This window comes from Onychostruthus taczanowskii, unplaced genomic scaffold (genome assembly GCF_017590055.1).
Source record: "Onychostruthus taczanowskii isolate IOZ18803 unplaced genomic scaffold, ASM1759005v1 scaffold251, whole genome shotgun sequence".
NCBI lineage: Eukaryota > Metazoa > Chordata > Aves > Passeriformes > Passeridae > Onychostruthus > Onychostruthus taczanowskii.
The window spans coordinates 127740-145839 of NW_024499808.1; the positions used below are offsets into that span (position 1 = coordinate 127740).

Consider the following 18100-nt stretch of genomic DNA (forward strand, 5'->3'; position numbering starts at 1 on the left):
CATGGGGACATCATGGGCAGCCCTTTCAAGGCCAAGGTCACTGGTACAGATGGGGTGGGGGCAGACACAGGGATGGGGAGCACGGATAAGGGAGACTGGGGGAGGAGAACACAGGAGTCCCCAGTGTGGGGTGACAAGGGGTCAATGATGGGCATGATGGAGGGCTGCAGGAGGGCCACCCTGCAGGACCCCCGGGTGACATGATGGGAGGAGGTCCTGGGGGTGACGTGGTGTAGGAACCCCAGGATGGCATGATGGGGGTCCCAGGGGGAGGGGGGTTGTCCTGGAAAGATGTCCCCCAGCACGGTGTGATGGGGGTGTCCCTGGGTGGGGGCTGACTGTGTCCCCCGGTACTCCCCAGGCCCGCGGCTGTCGGGCGGGCACAGTCTGCACGAGACCTCGACAGTGCTGGTGGAGCCGGTGGTGAGGGCGGGCTCGCGGGGCCCCCCCGCCTTTGGGGGGGTCACCAAGGCCCCGTCAGACGCTGGGCAGGTGGTGGCCCGGGGGCCAGGGCTGGCAGCCGCCCGCCTAGGCCACAAGAACCACTTCACCGTGGACTGCAGCAAGGCCGGTGAGGGACGCTGGGGGTCCTGGGGGTTGGGGCGGCTGGGAGGGGGCATGGGGCTGGAAGGGCAGGTGGGGGCTCAGCAGAGCGCTCCAGGGCTCCTAGGGGAGTCCTGTGAGGGCTGGGAGGAGAAGTGGTGGGGCTGTGGGGTGTTCAGGGAATTCTGGGGAGTCTTCAGAAAGGATGGGGAGCGTTAAAGGCGGGCCTGGGGGCCCTGGGAGGGGAGGGGGTGGGTGAGTGGGGCAGTCTGGTGGAGGGTCTGGGATGCAGGGGGGAAGTTTGGGGCGACCCTGGGGTGTCAAGCTCAGGGTTCACCCTGCCCCTGTCCCCCCAGGCACAAACATGCTGCTGGTGGGGGTGCACGGTCCCAAGGCCCCGTGCGAGGAGGTGCACGTGAAGCACGAGGGGAACCGCGTGTACACGGTGACCTACAGCGTGCGGGAGCGCGGCGAGTACGTGCTGCTGCTGCGCTGGGGGGACCGCGACGTCCCGGGGAGCCCCTTCCGTGTCACTGCGGCCTGAGGGCCCCGGCGTGCGGGGGTCGCGGGCCTGGCAATAAAGCACTGGGAGAGGAGCAGCGGTCCGAGTGGTGACTGGGGGCTGGGGACACTGGGGAAGGACACTGCGTCTAGGTGTGGCAAGACACCGCAATTGTGGGGTGTGCAGAACGGCACAGAACGGTTTGGGGGTGGCCCTGGGGGTCTGGGGCAGGATGGTGGGGCCTGGGGGTTCCAGAGCAGGACATCCTGGTCCTGGGGGGTGGGGGAGATTCTGTGGGCTGCAGGATGGGATTACGAGGCCCCGGAGGGAGATGGTGGGGTCCGGAACAGAACACTGGAGGCGGCCTGGGAGGGTCTGGAGCAGAGTGCCCGACTCCTGTGGGGGTCCAAGGGGGTTCCACGGCAGAACAGGGGTATCCTGGGGGCCCGGCGGGGTTCAGGGGGTCCAAGGGGATTCCATGGCAAACAGCGGCAGCCTGGAGGGCCCGGGGGATTTCAGGGGGTCCAAGGGGATTCCATGGCAAACAGCGGCAGCCTGGAGGGCCCGGGGGATTTCAGGGGGTCCAAGGGGATTCCATGGCAAACAGCGGCAGCCTGGAGGGCCCGGGGGATTTCAGGGGGTCCAAGGGGATTCCATGGCAAACAGCGGCAGCCTGGAGGGCCCGGGGGATTTCAGGGGGTCCAAGGGGATTCCATGGCAAACAGCGGCAGCCTGGAGGGCCCGGGGGATTTCAGGGGGTCCAAGGGGATTCCATGGCAAACAGCGGCAGCCTGGAGGGCCCGGGGGATTTCAGGGGGTCCAAGGGGATTCCATGGCAAACAGCGGCAGCCTGGAGGGCCCGGGGGATTTCAGGGGGTCCAAGGGGATTCCATGGCAAACAGCGGCAGCCTGGAGGGCCCGGGGGATTTCAGGGGGTCCAAGGGGATTCCATGGCAAACAGCGGCAGCCTGGAGGGCCCGGGGGATTTCAGGGGGTCCAAGGGGATTCCATGGCAAACAGCGGCAGCCTGGAGGGCCCGGGGGATTTCAGGGGGTCCAAGGGGATTCCATGGCAAACAGCGGCAGCCTGGAGGGCCCGGGGGATTTCAGGGGGTCCAAGGGGATTCCATGGCAAACAGCGGCAGCCTGGAGGGCCCGGGGGATTTCAGGGGGTCCAAGGGGATTCCATGGCAAACAGCGGCAGCCTGGAGGGCCCGGGGGATTTCAGGGGGTCCAAGGGGATTCCATGGCAAACAGCGGCAGCCTGGAGGGCCCGGGGGATTTCAGGGGGTCCAAGGGGATTCCATGGCAAACAGCGGCAGCCTGGAGGGCCCGGGGGATTTCAGGGGGTCCAAGGGGATTCCATGGCAAACAGCGGCAGCCTGGAGGGCCCGGGGGATTTCAGGGGGTCCAAGGGGATTCCATGGCAAACAGCGGCAGCCTGGAGGGCCCGGGGGATTTCAGGGGGTCCAAGGGGATTCCATGGCAAACAGCGGCAGCCTGGAGGGCCCGGGGGATTTCAGGGGGTCCAAGGGGATTCCATGGCAAACAGCGGCAGCCTGGAGGGCCCGGGGGATTTCAGGGGGTCCAAGGGGATTCCATGGCAAACAGCGGCAGCCTGGAGGGCCCGGGGGATTTCAGGGGGTCCAAGGGGATTCCATGGCAAACAGCGGCAGCCTGGGGGGCCCGGGGGGTCAGGGGTCCCGGCCAGCGTGGTCCGGGGTTCCTGCGGGGCCCGTGCCGTCCGGTAGGGGCCGCTGTGCATGGGAGCGCCCCGCGTCCCCTCAAGGGCACGGCGCTTTGCGCATGCGCGCGACGCGGGGCGGGGCCGGCGGTAGGGGGTGGGACGAGAGCACGGAGGGGCGTGGCCAGCAGGGGCGAGGCTCCCCCCACGTTGGTGGGCGGGGCTTCGCGCGTTGCCGGGCAGCGGCGGGCGGGGCGCTCCGCGAGCGGCGGCGGCGGCGGCGGAACCCGGAAGCGGCGGCGGGTTCCGGTCGGTCCCGGCCGGTCCCGAGCCCCACAGCCGCTCCCGGCGGCGCGTCCCCACCTCGCCGGCTCCGGCAGCGGCTTTCCCAGGGTCTCTGTCCCGGTGGGTTCCGTTCCCAGCGGGCCCCGGGCATGGCGGGCCGCGGGAAGCTGATCGCGGTGATGGGCGACGAGGACACGGTGACCGGGTTTCTGCTGGGCGGCATCGGGGAGCTGGACAAGCACCGGCGGCCCAACTTCTTGGTGGTGGAGAAGGAAACAAGCCTGGCGGAGATCGAGGAGACGTTCCGGTGTGTGGGGAAGGCGGCCCGGGAGGGCTCGGGGGGCAGTAAGGGTCGGGGCTGCCTGAGGGGTCCCGCCGGTGGCCGTGCGAGTCCCGAGGGGGTCTCGCAGGGGGATGCAGGCAGGCTCTGGGGGTCGCGGGGCTCCTGGAGGGGAGGGAGAGGGCTGGCTGGAGTCTCGGGCCGGGTGCCGGGAGGGCTCGGGGCACCGGGGCCCCGCGGCCGGCGCTCTGTGCCCCTCACTCGCCCTTTTTCCCGTTGGCAGGGGTTTCCTGGCGCGGGAGGACGTGGGCATGATCCTGATCTCGCAGGCGCTGGCGGAGCAGATCCGGCCGGCGGTCGCAGCCCACGCCCGGGCGCTGCCCGCGGTGCTCGAGATCCCCTCCAAGGACCACCCCTACGACCCGGCCCGGGACTCGGTGCTGCGCCGCGCCCGGGGGCTCTTCGCACCCGATGAGCTGCGATAGAGCCCCCAGGAGCCCCCGCCCCTCCCCAAATCCCCCCAAATCCCCCTCTAAGCTCCCCCAAGCAGTTCCCCAATACCCCCCGTGTGTGCAAGCCCAAACTGTCCCCAGCGCCCGTGGCCTCTTTGCGCCCCCCATGGGCGACGGGCACCCCCAGACAGTCCCCGGCACCTTCCCAGCCACCCCAAACAGTCCTCCACCACTCCCCCAGCTTCTTCACCCTCAAACATCTGTAGCCCTCTCGGGTACCCCAGATCAGCCCCAGGCATCCCATGGGGTCATAAGCCAGGCCTGGGGGTCTCCACCCCAGGGAAACCCACCCAGGGGCCTCCAGCCCACCTGGGGCTGTTGTGCCCCATGCTTGGGGGTCCCCAGCCCATCCCAGGCTGCTTCTGGGGGGTCCCTGGCATTCCCAGGGTGTCCTTCTGGTGCTGGGGGGCTGTGGTTGCCCCCTGGGTCTGAGGGTGACACGGGGAACCTGGTGTGTCTCTGAGGGTGCCTGGGGCTGCCACAGGGGCCCTGAGGGTGACCCGTGACTATGTCCCAGCCGTGTCCCGTGATGGGGAAGTGCCACCACTGTATCCTGCTGAATCCTGCCAGGTCCTGCCTGTAGGCAGGGAGGGACACTGTGGGGGAGGAAAGGAACACCCCAAGGACACTGGGAGTAGTCTCTGTGACCTTGTCACCGTTCCCCCAGCTCCTCCCCAGCCTCCTCAGCCCCAGCAGAACCTGGGGGGATGGTTATTTATTGTCCTTCCCCAGTGCCCCTGTCATTTGTGTCCCCCATGTGTCTTCCTGCCAGTGTCCCCAACATGTGCTGACACCACTCACTGTCTGCTCTGCTCTGCTCTGTGGGGTGCTGTGAGGGATGGGGGGAAGACAGAAATGGGGGGGGACTTGGGGACGTGGCCCATGGACAGAGACATGGAGGGTTCAGGGCACAGGAGCACCCTGAGACTCCCCCATAACCCCCACCCTCGGGGGGACAGCAAGGGTGAGCCCCCCGTGCCCCACAGGGCCTGAGGGCATTGGTCTGAGGGCCTGAGGGCTCCGTCCACCCAGCTCTGCCCCCTTGTTTCTGTTCCCAGCCTCCTTGTCCCCATGGCCCCCCACCTCCTCAGCAGCCCCTGCTGTGCCCCTGCAGACAGGGGTGACACCTGGAGGGGCATTGAGGGGAAACCCACATCTCTGGGGGGCCTGGGTGGTGGCCGTGCTGGGGACATGCAGTGGGCGAGGGTGGGCACGGGTGGGCATGGACACAGTTGTCACAGATGTGCCACACGCAGGTTTCTCACACAGGTGTCTCACACATACCACAGACACACACACACACATTTATCACACACAGAATCCCAGAACAGTGTGGGTGGGAAGGGCCCTCTGGTGATGATCCAGCTCAGCTCCTGCCCGGGCAGGGTCACCTGGAGCAGTTGACACTTGTCCAGGTGGGTTAGGATGTCTCCATGGAGGGACACCCCTCACCCTGCTGGGCAGCTCTCCCAGGACTTGGCCTTTCCATGGTGGAGGGAAGCTGTGCCTTGTGCTGAGCTGGGACTGTTGGAGCTCAGGGCCTGACTTGTCCTGTCGCTGGGCAGGACGGGGCTGGGTCTGGCACCATCCTCATAACCTGGGGAGGTCTGGGGTTGGTGGGATCCCCCCTCAGATATTTGTATGGATTGGGGCAATCCCCTCAGTTGAGGGATTAGTGTGGACATGTGAGCAGCAGTCCAAAGCTGCACGTGGACCCAGGAGCCCTGGCAGCCCGTCAGGCACACAGGGGGCATTGCCAGGAGTAGGGGCACATTGAAATGGCTCCAGGCCGTGCAGGTGACTCAGAGTGTGGTGACTGGGGCAGGCAAATGGGACGTGGAGCAGCAGGACGTGGCGTGGCAGCTCAAGCAGCAGGATTTGTAGGAGGGCACAGCCACCCCCCTGACTCTTGAGGTGTGCTCTCCTCAGGTGGGGATTGTTTTTTTCACTTGTCCAACTTGATTAGACCCAGCAGTAGTTCACACACTGACAAAAGCCATAGCTGGCAGGAGTGGGGAGGAGCATATAGAGCTCCCCAAGAAGCACTGGGCTGCAGGGAGTGTCTGAGCCTACTGTTGCTGCTGGAGGACAGTGGAAACAGCACTGCATGCAGTGTGAACAGGCGGGGGATCTTACAGGGGAGGTGGGGAGGCTGAGGATTATCAAGGAGTGCCAAGGAGAAACAGACTGGGGGAGTTGCACCCTTCCATCCAGGAGAGAAATGCAGTGCATGAAAGCTCAGCAAGAGTCAGAGCAGCCCTGGCCCTCTTGCCATCAGGCAAGAGGAGACCTAAAAGCTGGGGAATGGAAACAGGTCCCTGCTTAGGGAGGTAGCAGAATCCCCTCCTGGCTTCCCTCGCCTTCCCAGGTGCCCTTACAGAACTGATACGAGGTCCTGGATTTTGAGAGAGATAGTTGAGAGTGGAGAAGAAAGTCTACTTGGTGGGTGTCCCAGATCGGTGCAGTCAGTCAGACAGATCACAGCTACAGTTATTAAAGAAAAAAGAAAGAAGGGTATTTGTGTGTGATTCACTTCTGAACGGGGCTGAGGACCTGTATGCCAAGCAGACCCATCCCACAGTCTGCTGCCTCCCTGAGGCCCACGCAAGGGACATTGCTGAGAGACTCCCTGCTCTAATTCAGCCCACCAGTTGCTGCCCACTGCTCATTGTCCTGATGAGAAAAGTACCAGGGTAACAAAAAAGGACTTCAAGGCACTGGCTTGCCTGGTTGAAGGGACAAGAGCACAAGGTACAAGAGGTGGTGGTCTTGATTCCTTTGGTAGTAGGGATGAATGCCAAAATGAACAGGAAAACCCATGGGATCAAAAAGTAGCTTTAAAGACTGGTGCCATTGGTGGAATTTTGGATTTTTTGAACATGAGGTGGTGTGTATAGCACCAGGCTGGAGGTAGATGTGTTCATCTCTAGAAGAGGCAAAAGGGTTCCAACCCGTGAATTGGCAAGGCTGATTGAGAGGGCTTTAAAGTAGGTTTGAAGGGAGAGGGGGATGAGAGCACACTCCCTAGAAATGAAGCTGGGGGCAGCAGGCCAGTGCTGGGGAGACACTGATGGCACAGCTAAAGTGCATCTACACCAATGCAGCAGTGTGGGCAACACAGGAGGAGCTGGAGGCCATGGTGCAGCAGCAAAGCTCTGATGTAGTTGCTGTCATGGAACTGTGATGAGATGACTCCATGACTGGAATGTTGCAGTGGATGGCTCCAAGCCCTTCCGAAGGAGCAGGTGAGGCAGGAGATGTGGTGTGATGACTCTGTACATTAGGGAGGGTTTTGGCTGTCTGGAGCTCGGTGGCAGTGATGAAAAGGCCGACTGGTCATGGGTGAGAATCAAGGGGAAGGCTGGCAAGGCAGATATCTGGTGGGGGGTCTGTTCTAGACCTCACAACCAGCATGAAGAGGTAAGTGCTGGCTGATGTTTTGTGGTAGCCAGCCCTTGTTTTTGTGGAGGTCTTTAACCTGCTAGATGGCTCATGGAGAGGAGACAGACTGAGAGGCTCCTGGAATGTGTGGAAGAGAACTTCTGAGTCAGTAGCTGAGCAGCCCACCAAGGGTGGGGCCCTGCTGGAGCTGCTGTTTGCAGACTGAGAGGTGCTGCTGGAAGATGTGGTGGTTGGAGCCATCTTGGGCACAGTGACCATGAAATGAAGGAATTTTCAGTCCTCCGTGAAGTAACAAGGTGAGTCAACAAAACCTCTACACTGCACTGTCAGAGGGTGAATTTCAGCCAGTTTGGGACACTGATTTGGACAGTCCCTTGGGAAGCAGCCCTTAAAAACAAAGGATCCCAGGAAGGCTGGGTATACATCAAGAAGGAAACCTTTAACTTGCAGGAGCATCTTGTCCCTATGTGCCTAAAAATGAGCTGGTGGGGAAGAAGTGGTTGTCCCCCTGAACTGGGCATTGGTGAGGCACACCTCAAGTCCTGTATCCAGTTCTTAGCCCCTCAGTTCAAGAAGGACATTGAGGGGCTGGAGTGTGTCCAGAGAAGGCAACATAGCTGGGAAAGGCCTAGAGGGTGAATCCTGTGAGGGGCAGCTGAGGGAGCTGGAGAGGCTCAGCCTGGAGAAAAGGAGGCTCAGGGGGAACCTTCTCACTGTCCAGAACTCCCTGACAGGAGAGCAGAGCCAGGGGAGGCTCAGCCTCCCAGGCAACAAGGGACAGGACAAGAGGGAGCGGCCTCAAGTTATGCCAGAAGAGGTTCAGGGTGGAGTTCAAGAAATTCTTTATGGAATGGTGGTCAGGCATTGGAAGGGGCTGCCCCATGGAGTCCCAGTCCCTGGAGGTGCCCAAGGAACAACTGAACATAGCACTCAGTGGTCTGGTCTGGTGGACAAAGTGGAGACCAGGCACAGAGTTGGACTCAATGGTCCAGGAGGGCTTCTCCAGTGTAACTGATTCTGTGGTTCTGTGATTTGAGATATTTGTATGGATTGATGGAATCCACTCTCAGCTTTCTCCAGACTAACCAGGCAAACCTCCTGCAGTCTCTCCTCATCAACAGACATGCTCCAGACCCTAAATCATCTTTGTGGCCTCCTTGACCCTCTCCAGCAGCTCCTTGTCTTTCCTGAGTTGTGGAGCCCAGAACAGCTTCACGTGGGCAGGGCAGAGGGGCAGGATCACCCCCCTGCCCTGCTGGCCACACTCTGTCCAACACCCCTGTGATGTCCCACCCAAAGGGGAAGGGAGAACCTGGCACCACAGATGTGCAGGAAGAATTTAATATCTTTGTTAGTGACAAGGATGAAGGGAGGGAGTGCACCCTCAGCAGGTTTGCAGGTGACACCAAGCTGAGTGGGGCAGGTTGCCCCCTGAGGGACCTGGACTGGCCCAAGTTGTGGCCTGTGAGAACCTCATGATGTTTGACAAGACCAAGTGCAGATGCTGTGCCTGGGGAAACTTTGGAATCCATCCAGGCTTGGAATGAGCAGATGGATGAGCCCTGGGAGAAGGACTTGGGGGTGCTGGTGGATGGGGAGCTGGACATAACCCAGCCCAGAACCCTCCTGTCCTGGTCTCATCCCATAGCGTGGGCGGCAGGGGATTCTCTTGGTTGTGCTGTGTGAGGGAGATCAGGCATGCTGACTGCCTTCCATCCAGAGAGCAGCAACTGTATTTTCCCTTATAATTTCATACTGTTATCTTTTTACCCTCAGCCATCCTCCCACAAAGTACTTATGAACTTATGGAGGAAAAAATGTAAACTTTCATTTCTCAAAGTATTTAATCAAAGTCAGGTGCCTTTCTGAAATAGATATGTAAAATAAACATATGTAAAAGATGAATGTAGGTGAACCAGCAGACCGCTGTCCAGGCTCTGGGAGGGAGCTGGAGGAACACCTGGGGACTTCCCTGGCAGAACTGTGGTGAAAGATGCCTCTCGAGGTTCTTTGGCCCTGCTGCTGATCAGGGACCAGGCGGGACTTTCAGCCTGAGCAGCTGCAGCAGCCACCGAGCAGGGCAGTGATGGCTTTGTGCTTCCAGAGGGACCTGCGGGCTCCGGCCCATGGCCTCTGACCACAGCTCTGCTGCTCTCGACTACGACGCTGCCGCTTCTGCTGCTGGCAATTCCCGTGTGGGTGGCAGCAGTGTCCAGCCAGGGGCCTGGCCCGGCATCGTCAGCGTCCAGGCCACCTGGGAGAACGGCACGTGGCACATGTGCTCAGGTGTCCTCCTCAGCTCCCAGTGGGTGCTCACGGTCGCACACTGCTTCGCCAGGGCCGGGTAAGAGACAGCAGGGACAGAGATGTCCCCAGAGCACGGGCAGGTGCCCAGCTCACAGCAGAAGGACGGGAAATGCTGGGCTGCTGCAGCCCCTGGCTCGGCTCCCTGTCAGCCCTCTGTCCATCTGCTCCCCAGGGGTGTCTCCACATGGGATGTGGTGATGGGGGCCACAGATCTGAGCCAGCCGGGCACTGAGGCTGTGGTGAGACGCATCCAGAGGCTCCTGGTGCACCAGCACTACGTGCCTGCCACGGCCAGGAACGACATTGCCCTGGTGGAGCACACACAGCACAGCCTGTCCGCAGTCCACCCCTCCCTTCCCCACAGCAGCCCCCACAGTCCCTGAGCCATAACATCCAGCTGGGCTGCGTGCCCGACACCTCGCTCAGGGTCTCGGAGCTGAAATCCTGCTACATCGCCGGCTGGAACTTTGCCAGAGGTGAGTTCCCAACAGCACGTGTGCTCCGAGGGCGAGCTGGGCACCCCGGGGACACGGGCTGGGCACAGACAGAGTCCGGGCGCAGGGCGGCAGCGGGGCCGGGCTCGGAGCAGCCCGGGCTGGGGAAGGAGTCCATTCCTGGGGAGGGCATGCTGTGGAACGGGATCAGCTGTGAGGTCCCTGCTCACGAACAATTCCTGCTGGCCCTGGGGTGGCTGCCCCTGGACCCCTGGAGGTGTCTAAGGCCCGGTTGGACAGGACTTGGAGCAACCTGGGACAGTGGAAGGTGTCCCTATCCATGGAAGTGGGTGGCCTTTATGGTCCCTTTCAAACCAAACCATTCCATGATTCCATGATGTTTTAGAGTGTGTGTGTATCCAGCTCTCTGGAATGCAGCATCTTGTGCACAGACACGCACACATACAAGAGCCATGGCCACATCCAAAAAGCTGGGACAGAACCAGCCCCTGGGTGTGAGCCCCACCTGTGTCAGCTGTACAGACCTGGAAGGAGAAACCTCCTGTGCTCAGCAGCCCCTGGGATCTGGCTGCTCTGGGGCAGAATGGGGACAGCAGCCCAGGGATGGACAGCAGAGGTCATGGGCGGACTGAGGCAGCACTGGCTCAGCTGGGAGCAGGCTGCCTGGCCTGTGGCTTTTAACCACCTGCCTCCTTACAGCAGCAGTGCAGGGAGGATGCCATCTCATAGCTTTGTAAAAAACATCCTTTAGTGTTTGCTTTCTGCAGCAGGTACCACTACAGCACCTGGGCAGGATCCCTCCTGCAGGTCCAGGATGGCTCACTTCTCCTAGGCAGCTCTGTCCTGAAGGAGCAGTAGAAATGAGCCACCATCCATATGGAATCATGTGGATTCTCCCATCCCTCTCCTGAGTGAAGTGTGCAGCAGCGAGGGCCAAGCCAATGAAGATCCTGCCCAGGTAGGCTCCCACAAGAAGGGAAGAGGCCCAGCTGCCCATCACAACAGCTCTAGGGCATGAGAAGCATCACTGTCCTCCATGCAGGCCCCAGAAGTCCAGAGCCAAGGGGAAAACAGGCTCAGGGTCCAGCCTAGGCAGATGAGGACTCCTCTTCAGTGCAGCTCTTCCCTTTATCTGACAAATCCTTGCTCGTGTTCTGCAGATCAAAGCTCTGGAAAGGAGCAGGACAAGGAACTGCTGAGAAATGACACAGACTGCAACAACTGTGTCTGCTGTGGAGGCTCTTTTAGACTCCTCCTAGGCAGTGAGAGCTCTTGTGATGGCTCTCACTTCCCCCCTCCCAGCCCAGACTGAGCAGCACGCAAAGCCCAGCAGAGGGCAAAGCTTCCCGTGCTGCAGTTTCCCCGCTTTGCCACAGGGGAAAAGGGCAGAACTGCTCATCCGACAGGACTCAAGACAGAGCAGGGACAGAGTCTTCCCTACCTCCAGCTCCCGCAGGACCTCGTCCATGAAGTCGCCTGAGTGCTGTTTGTAAGCCACGGCCAGTCTGATGGCATCGTTGAAGAGCTGGTGGGAAGGACAAGGCTCGTCACTCACAGGATGGGGGACATGGGCATTGGGTTTCTGTAGCAGATGGACACTGTTCCCACATCCCAGGGGAAAAAAAACCCTCTGCAGCTCTCCATAGCCACCAGCCACTCACGTGGAGCTGAAATGATGGACCATTTCCTGCTCTCTGTGCCCACAGCAGCCCCCATGTCCCTGGGCTGCCAAGGGCTCTCGTGGACACCAAGCCCAGCAGCCAAACACCCATCTCACCTTCACCACGTTGGTGCCATCGGCAGCAGACACAAAGTAAAAGGGCAAACTGAACTTCCGGGCAAAGTTGAAGCTTCTCTGGGTCACCTTCATATCCGCTGAGGCAGACAAAGAAGACATGGTCAGTTAGACATGGCAGGAGGTCCAGAAGGTGGGTGTCTTCTGTGTGACAGATGAGCCACAACCCTGCTAAGCCAGATGAGCCACAACCCTGAGACAGCAATCACGAAGGGCTGGCTGGCATTCCCCATGGAAGGGAACCTTCCAGCCTCCTGCAGGGCCAGGTGAACAGTTCTGTCAGCAGGTACATTGAGACACTTCAGCACAGAGGAGTCTGTGCAGGCTGAAGGAGCACCAAGGCCACCCCTGACTGATCCAGGGAAGCCACAGAACAGCTTTTGCTTCCTTTTGCTGCCATTTTTGACCAGGTGCTACTCCAATCTCTTTTGGGTTCTTGATGGATAGAATAGGCAGTGTGGTAAGGAGAGAACTGGAAGAAAAATGCTTGAATAAAACTGAAATGGATGAAATTTGCACTTTTATTTCCTGATGACACGGGACAAGCACCTGTAAAGCAGCAGCTGAGGTCAGTATAGGACCCAGCCCTGGGGGACTGAGGAAATCCTCTGGACCCAACAGACAAAGGACATTGGTTCTCAGTAAGGACAGGAGTGAATCCCACCACGACCCTGGCAAGCTGGCAGCAGAAGACACACTCACCATCAATCTTGTTGGCCACTACAATGCACGGGATCTCTGGGCGGAATTCCCTCAGCTCCTTGTACCAGCTGTTCAGATTCTTGTAGGTGACCTTCCGCTGCACATCAAACACCTTCCAAGAGAGAACCACCTATCCCGGGGCCAGCCCAGCACGGCTGACCGACCCAGGACAGCTCTGACCCATCTGTGGGGCCAACCCAGGACAGCTCTGACCAACACAAGGACAGAATCCAGAATGTTCCCAGGAAGACACGACGAAGGGAACTGGACGTTATTAGAAAGGGTAAAAGAGAAAGGGACAGTATCACCAAGCCCAGCCAGCAGGAAACAGCCCTGGATGTCCTTTACACTGTCCTGTGTCCTGTGCAAGTCCCTGCCACCCACACAGGGAGCTGGCACTGGGAACAGCTTGTGCCAAGCAGGATCAGATCCTCTGTTTGGACAACTAAAGCACCAGTGACAATCACTGGTGGAACAGTGGAAAGTGAGGGCGACAGGACAAACCAGGAGATCTGAGCAGGAGAGGAGCCAACAAAACTAGCAACAGGGGCAAACATAAGGACATTGAGAAGACAGCAGAGCCAGGGGATAGAGGAAAAGGGTTACCAGGAGAGACAGACCAGAGCTAACCAGGTCCATCTACAGGGGGTTTATCTGGTGAGAGAAGAAAGAACAATCCAGGAAAGTTTTTTAAGTGACTGGAAGAGACAAGGAACACACGGCAGTGTAACCGTAAAAGTAACACAAAGGCCAAGTGTTACTGAGACCATTCTGTGCCCAAATCCCACAGGTGCAGCTGAGACCCCCTCACCATGATGCAGGCATGGGCCTGGTGGTAGTAGGAGGCGTGCATGCTCCGGAAGCGCTCCTGGCCCGCTGTGTCCCAGAAGTCTGGAACACAAAAACAGCTCAGAATGACACAACTCACCGAGCTCTGTTTGTCCCACAACTCACACCCAGGAGGCAAAGCCCAGCCCACCTGCTCAGAGACACAAACTGAGCTTCACCTCACCAATCTGAAACACCTCAGGGTTAAGAAATTGTGCCAAACTGGGACCTTTCCTTACTGGGCTCAGCTGTGGGCTATGCTGGCACTGGCCATCAACAAAGGAGAAGCTACCAGTGACACGAGTTGTGTGGGACAGCAGGACCAAGACAGGCAGAAGTGCACAGAGCAGTTGCCATGTCTGGCACTCTGTCACTAGGGATGACAACGGGAAACTACCTAAAACTCCAGGAGCTGCTGGGCACTGCTGATTTCTGACCCAGTGATGGTCAGCCGGGGCCCTGCTGTGGGAAATGCTCCAGCTCCTCTTGCAGACACCTGACTCTGTTCTCCCAGGGGCAGGAATCATTCTGAAGTGCTGAAGGTAAGTCAGCCAGAAGCAAACAGGTCCCAGTCCATGAAGTTCTGTGTACACCAAGACATCATGGGGCAAACCTGGACATGGCCGTGCCTTTTACTGTTGGTGCAGCTCAGGTGGAGATCCCCCACCTCTCACTGGGTTTGTAGGTTCACATCTGGCTCTGGTTTGCTGTATAAATTGGCACAGCTTCAGTTAAGAATCTCAGTGTAGTCACACCTCTTGTCAGCTGGACCCAAGCATGGTGCTGTATCCGAAGCCAAATGAGCCAGTTTCCTTAGGGATTCCTTTGCACTGATACTGTGACTGGACTCTGTGTTAGACCTACCGGACAGTGACTTTCTTAAACTGCCCAAATACAGACCACATTTGCACTCACTGTCTGTGTCTCAGCAAAGATGTTGAGCAGTGTCAGCCCCAGCCCCAAGGAGCCATGACCAGTGACTCCATGCAGAGTCCAGCCAGACCATTCTTTATCCTCCGACTGTCCACGGATCCACTCAACCAACCTCCTCCAGCTCAGAGTCCAGGGCATCGTTATAAAGTGTGGGGGAACCGTGCCCCACACTTTACCAAGCCCAGGAGGATGATGGCAGTCACTTTGCCCCATCCACCAATGCTGCAGCCCCGTCCCAGGAGGGCACCAGATTTGTCACCATGCTGTCGTTTATCAAAACACGTAGCCGAGACCCAGAGCGAGGGGATCTGCCCTTCCCTGCTGCTCCCTCTGCCGTGGCACCCCATGTCCCCGGGCTGGCCGCACTCACCCACGCGGACCTCCTGGCCGCCCACCCGGGCGCGGTGCTGGTACAGCGTCAGGGCGAACGTGGAGAGCTGCTGGGGCTGGCTGCGCCGCGCTAAGGAGCCACCGTGAGGCCAGAGCCGCCGGGCCGCGCCCCGCGCGCCGCCGAGCCTGCCCGCCGCCCCGCTGCCAAGGATACAAGCCATCGAGCAGGAACCGCTCCAGCAGCCTGCGGAGAGAGCGAGCACGCGTCCCGTCAGCCGCGCCACCGGCTCCGCGGGACCCCCCGCACAACCCGCGGGACGCCCGCGCCCCACGCACTTGGACTTGCCCACGGCGCTGTCGCCCAGGCAGATGATCTTCACCGTCTCCTCAGCGCCGGCCGCGGCCTCATCGCGGGCGCCATCCGGGGCTTCCTCCCGCGCCGCCGCCCGGCCCTGCTCCTCCGCCGCCGTCGCCATGGCAGCGCCTGCGCGTGCCCGCTGCCGCGCGACGCTGGCGCTGCTCAAGCCGGACGCGGTGGCCCATCCGCTGGTGCGCGAGGTGAGCGCCGGGCCGGGCCGGGCCGGGCCGGGCCGGGCACAGCACGGCACAGCACAGCAGGCCTCGCCACGACCCCTTCCCCCAGCGCCGCCTCTTCCCGCAGGCCGTGCACGACGCCATCCTCCGTCACCGGTTCCTCATCGTCCGCGCCAAGGAGCTGCGCTGCGGCGCAGAGCAGAGCCGCCGCTTCTACCGGGAGCACGCAGGTACGAGCGGGGCGCAGGGCTGCCGGGGCGCCGGGCGTGCTGCCCGGGCCGGTGCCCACTCGGCCCGTGTCTCTCCGCAGGGCGTTTCTTCTACCAGCGGCTGGTGGAGTTCATGGCCAGGTGGGTGCCGCGGCTCGGCGCTGCCGTGGCCCGTGTGCGGGGGCTCGCTGCCATGTGCGGAGCTGGGAGGCTCTCGGGACCGCAGCCTGCTGTGACAGCTGTGGTGCCTGGCGGGCGGCACCCCGAAGGCGTGCGGGTCACCGCTGGGAGCAGGCCGGCAGTGCCGGCGCCGTGGCCTCGGTGCGGCGGTGGCACCGTGGCAGGGCAGGCCAGGGCAGCTGCACTGTGCAGTTTGTAAGGACGAATAACCTGTTTGTAATGAGCTCTTCATAATCTTTTCTCCTACTGTTCCTGGGCCCTTGCTGCAGTGGCCCCATGTGGGCTTACATCCTGGCCCATGAGGACGCTGTCCCTCTCTGGAGATCCCTGATGGGACCCACTAAAGTGTTCCGAGCCCGACACAGTGACCCAGACTCCATCCGAGGTGCCTACGGCCTTACGGACACCAGGAACACGACCCATGGCTCAGGTAGCCTAGCATTCTTGGATAGTTCTTGGGGAGGCAGGAGTGATGGTGCTTTGTCTGCCTTTGCTTTAGTTCTGGGGCTCCAAGTGAGCGACTTGTTCCCTTCTGCAGACCCCACGCGCACCTGGCCAGGTGCAGCCAAGCCAGGCACCTTTGGAGTCCAGCACGTGTTTGTGGTGGCAGACTGGCATCTCTCTCTCATTGCCTTTCCCTCTCTTTTTTCAGACTCCCCTGCCTCAGCCAGCAGAGAAATTGCCTTTTTCTTCCCCGAGTTCGACGAGCAGCGCTGGTACGAGCAGGACGAGCCGCGGCTGCGGCGGGGACAGCTGTTCTACAGCGCCCAGGAGCGCGTGCACCGCGTGCTCGGGGCACGGCCAGCACAGGTACCCGGGCAGGGCGTGCCTGGCTGGCCTGGCAGCCCCTGTGGGCGCCCTCCTGGGCAGCAGACACAGAGCTGTGCTGCGTTTCAGGGAGTGTGGGAGAGGGAAAGCAGCGTTGTGCTGCCTGGGATCAGATTATTGGTGTAACAGGCGGATGCTGGGCTGCTGTAGGAAGAGTTCCCCCTGCAGTGCTCATGCTGACAGTCTGGCCATGCAGCTCACTGGCCCCCTGAGTTTGTTTGGGTGTTAACAGGACAGGTGAGTTGGTCAAGGGCCAAGTGAAGGATGGGTTGCTTGTTCCAGATGGGATTGGTCTGGCTTTGCTGATGGGAAGCCTCAGATTCTCCCAGCTGGCTGTTCCCACAGTGCCTTAGGGAGAAAAGAAGAAGAACGTGAAGAAAAACATCAGCAGGGCAAGATGAACTGTCCTGTCCTTGCTCACCTGCAACTGGGCTGGGAGATGAGGAGCTTTGCCAATAGCTCTGCATGTGAGAGCACTTGGAGCCCTCAGTGTCCACAGCCCGCCTGTGTGCCAGGGCAGTTCTGTGTCCTTGGGAAGTGGGATGAACACTTTGAATTACCCAGATACGTGGTGGAACAATGACAGGGTGGTGCAGGAGGGCTCCGTTGGGAGGTACAGAGCCAGGTCCTGGTGGCTGATTTGTGTTTCTCTCTGTGATGCCGTGTGAGATGTGTTCCTGGACGGGGTTGCAGTCCATTTATGCTGTCTCCCTGTGGGCTCCTTGCAGTGCTGCCATTTTAATTACAGTGCCCTGTTGGAATTTCCTTTGGGCAGTCCCAAATGCTCGGGCTGGGGAAGGTGTGCTGTCCTTGGGGCAGGAAAGCTGAGCTGAGGTTCAGCAGAGCCCTGGTACATCACAGAGGCAAGGCAGGGACTCTCCAGGTGCTTCCAGAACCCTGTGAGGTGTTGGGTAGTGACTGACTGACTGACTCTGTGGTGGAAAGCACTGCCCGTGTTTGTGTTCCCTCTTCCTCCTGTCTGGCATCAAATGGTCATTGTTCTGTTCCAGGTACAGATCCAGGGATCTGCAGGACATCACTGCTGTCCCTGTCCTCAGCAGTGTCCAGAGTGGATCTGCTCAGGATCCTGTGTGTCTTCACACAGCTCTGAGAGCTGCTGTCCCCAGTGCTGTTGATGTTTTATTGATATTTTGTCAGTTGTTTTATTGATTCCTGGAGGTTTTGCTCAGATCTTTGTGTTTTTAGCTATTAAACTTTACTATTTTTCACCTTTCTTATTTTACGTTGTGCTTTCCTTTTTGGATATTTCTTGGGAATATCATTAACTGATAATTCCTGGCTCACACTTGCCATTTTTGAAGTTTTGGTCTTTTTTCCTACTCACTTGCAATGGTTACACTTGGGAAAAGGGCCTTTCTGAACATTGCCAATGCAGAGAACTCTGCCAGCAGGATTGTCACGGTGACACTGTCTCACAGGCACTGTGGTTTAGGTACCTGCTGGGTGGCACCTTGACATTGCCCTGGCCCTGAGGCTGTACCTGAGCACACGTGCTCAGGCTGGGCAGCCCATTGCCCCAGACTGAGGATTTATTGTGTGAATCTAAAGCTGTCCAGCAGACTTGATCAGAGACCTGAGGCTGAAGCACATGGTGTTTGATGCAGGAGACAGTGTCAAAACTGATTTTTGCTCTCCAAGGAAGTCTTACAAAATGTCACAGGTAACTCTGCTTTGAGGGCTCTTATCAAAGTGGGTTTGTTTGTTTTGGGTTTTTTCCCCATTTTTTTTTTTCTTTTGCTTGTAAATACCCAGTAAGTGATTTTTTGCTTTT

General features: G+C 59.7%; 5 protein-coding genes across 11 annotated transcripts in view; 4 read left to right on the top strand and 1 right to left on the bottom strand.

Moving 5' to 3' along the window:
- FLNC (filamin C) overlaps nucleotides 1-1139 on the top strand; it is a 29044-nt gene extending 27905 nt beyond the window's left edge. For both annotated transcript variants that reach the window (XM_041407076.1, XM_041407077.1), the window contains 2 exons: nucleotides 362-571; nucleotides 900-1139. In XM_041407076.1, coding sequence (XP_041263010.1) covers nucleotides 362-571; nucleotides 900-1087 — 398 coding nt within the window. In that variant the 3' untranslated portion in view covers nucleotides 1088-1139. The remainder of the gene's footprint in view (nucleotides 1-361; nucleotides 572-899) is intronic.
- Nucleotides 1140-2961: 1822 nt separating this feature from the next.
- ATP6V1F (ATPase H+ transporting V1 subunit F) lies at nucleotides 2962-4190 on the top strand. Its single transcript, XM_041407075.1, has 2 exons — nucleotides 2962-3320; nucleotides 3577-4190. Exons 1-2 carry the CDS (start codon nucleotides 3163-3165, stop codon nucleotides 3776-3778), a joined length of 360 nt encoding a protein of 119 aa, XP_041263009.1. The 5' UTR covers nucleotides 2962-3162; the 3' UTR covers nucleotides 3779-4190.
- Nucleotides 4191-4460: 270 nt separating this feature from the next.
- On the top strand, nucleotides 4461-9897 carry LOC121337182 (acrosin-like). Its single transcript, XM_041407081.1, has 3 exons — nucleotides 4461-7503; nucleotides 9312-9551; nucleotides 9687-9897. Exons 1-3 carry the CDS (start codon nucleotides 7469-7471, stop codon nucleotides 9895-9897), a joined length of 486 nt encoding a protein of 161 aa, XP_041263015.1. The 5' UTR covers nucleotides 4461-7468.
- Nucleotides 9898-10701: 804 nt separating this feature from the next.
- On the bottom strand, nucleotides 10702-15062 carry LOC121337178 (rab-like protein 2A). Of its 6 annotated transcripts, XM_041407074.1 has the most exons (8): nucleotides 14894-15062; nucleotides 14772-14801; nucleotides 14598-14677; nucleotides 13278-13357; nucleotides 12467-12578; nucleotides 11747-11844; nucleotides 11411-11494; nucleotides 10702-11138 (listed from the first exon to the last, which is right to left on the bottom strand). In XM_041407074.1, exons 1-8 carry the CDS (start codon nucleotides 15031-15033, stop codon nucleotides 11058-11060), a joined length of 705 nt encoding a protein of 234 aa, XP_041263008.1. In that variant the 5' UTR covers nucleotides 15034-15062; the 3' UTR covers nucleotides 10702-11057. The 6 variants fall into 6 exon arrangements, with proteins under 6 accessions (XP_041263008.1, XP_041263007.1, XP_041263005.1 ...); XM_041407073.1 differs by having other exon boundaries at nucleotides 10702-11494; XM_041407071.1 differs by having other exon boundaries at nucleotides 14598-15062.
- Nucleotides 15032-17542, top strand: NME6 (NME/NM23 nucleoside diphosphate kinase 6). Its single transcript, XM_041407082.1, has 5 exons — nucleotides 15032-15047; nucleotides 15121-15321; nucleotides 15402-15441; nucleotides 15750-15910; nucleotides 16133-17542. Exons 1-5 carry the CDS (start codon nucleotides 15032-15034, stop codon nucleotides 16432-16434), a joined length of 720 nt encoding a protein of 239 aa, XP_041263016.1. The 3' UTR covers nucleotides 16435-17542.
- Nucleotides 17543-18100: the final 558 nt, after the last annotated feature.

Coding starts and splice junctions, on each gene's coding strand:
- ATP6V1F (XM_041407075.1), top strand. CDS start 3,163: ATGGCGGGCCGCGGGAAGCTGATCGCGGTGATGGGCGACGAGGACACG. Junction 3,321..3,576: donor GAGATCGAGGAGACGTTCCG/GTGTGTGGGGAA, acceptor TCCCGTTGGCAG/GGGTTTCCTGGCGCGGGAGG.
- LOC121337182 (XM_041407081.1), top strand. CDS start 7,469: ATGAAGGAATTTTCAGTCCTCCGTGAAGTAACAAG. Junction 7,504..9,311: donor GTCCTCCGTGAAGTAACAAG/GTGAGTCAACAA, acceptor TTGTGCTTCCAG/AGGGACCTGCGGGCTCCGGC. Junction 9,552..9,686: donor CACTGCTTCGCCAGGGCCGG/GTAAGAGACAGC, acceptor TCTGCTCCCCAG/GGGTGTCTCCACATGGGATG.
- NME6 (XM_041407082.1), top strand. Junction 15,322..15,401: donor CTTCTACCGGGAGCACGCAG/GTACGAGCGGGG, acceptor GTCTCTCCGCAG/GGCGTTTCTTCTACCAGCGG. Junction 15,442..15,749: donor CTGGTGGAGTTCATGGCCAG/GTGGGTGCCGCG, acceptor CCCTTGCTGCAG/TGGCCCCATGTGGGCTTACA.
- LOC121337178 (XM_041407068.1), bottom strand. CDS start 15,033: ATGGCGACGGCGGCGGAGGAGCAGGGCCGGGCGGCGGCGCGGGAGGAA. Junction 13,358..14,597: donor CGGCCAGGAGGTCCGCGTGG/GTGAGTGCGGCC, acceptor TTTGTGTTCCAG/ACTTCTGGGACACAGCGGGC. Junction 12,579..13,277: donor AGGCCCATGCCTGCATCATG/GTGAGGGGGTCT, acceptor CTCTCTTGGAAG/GTGTTTGATGTGCAGCGGAA.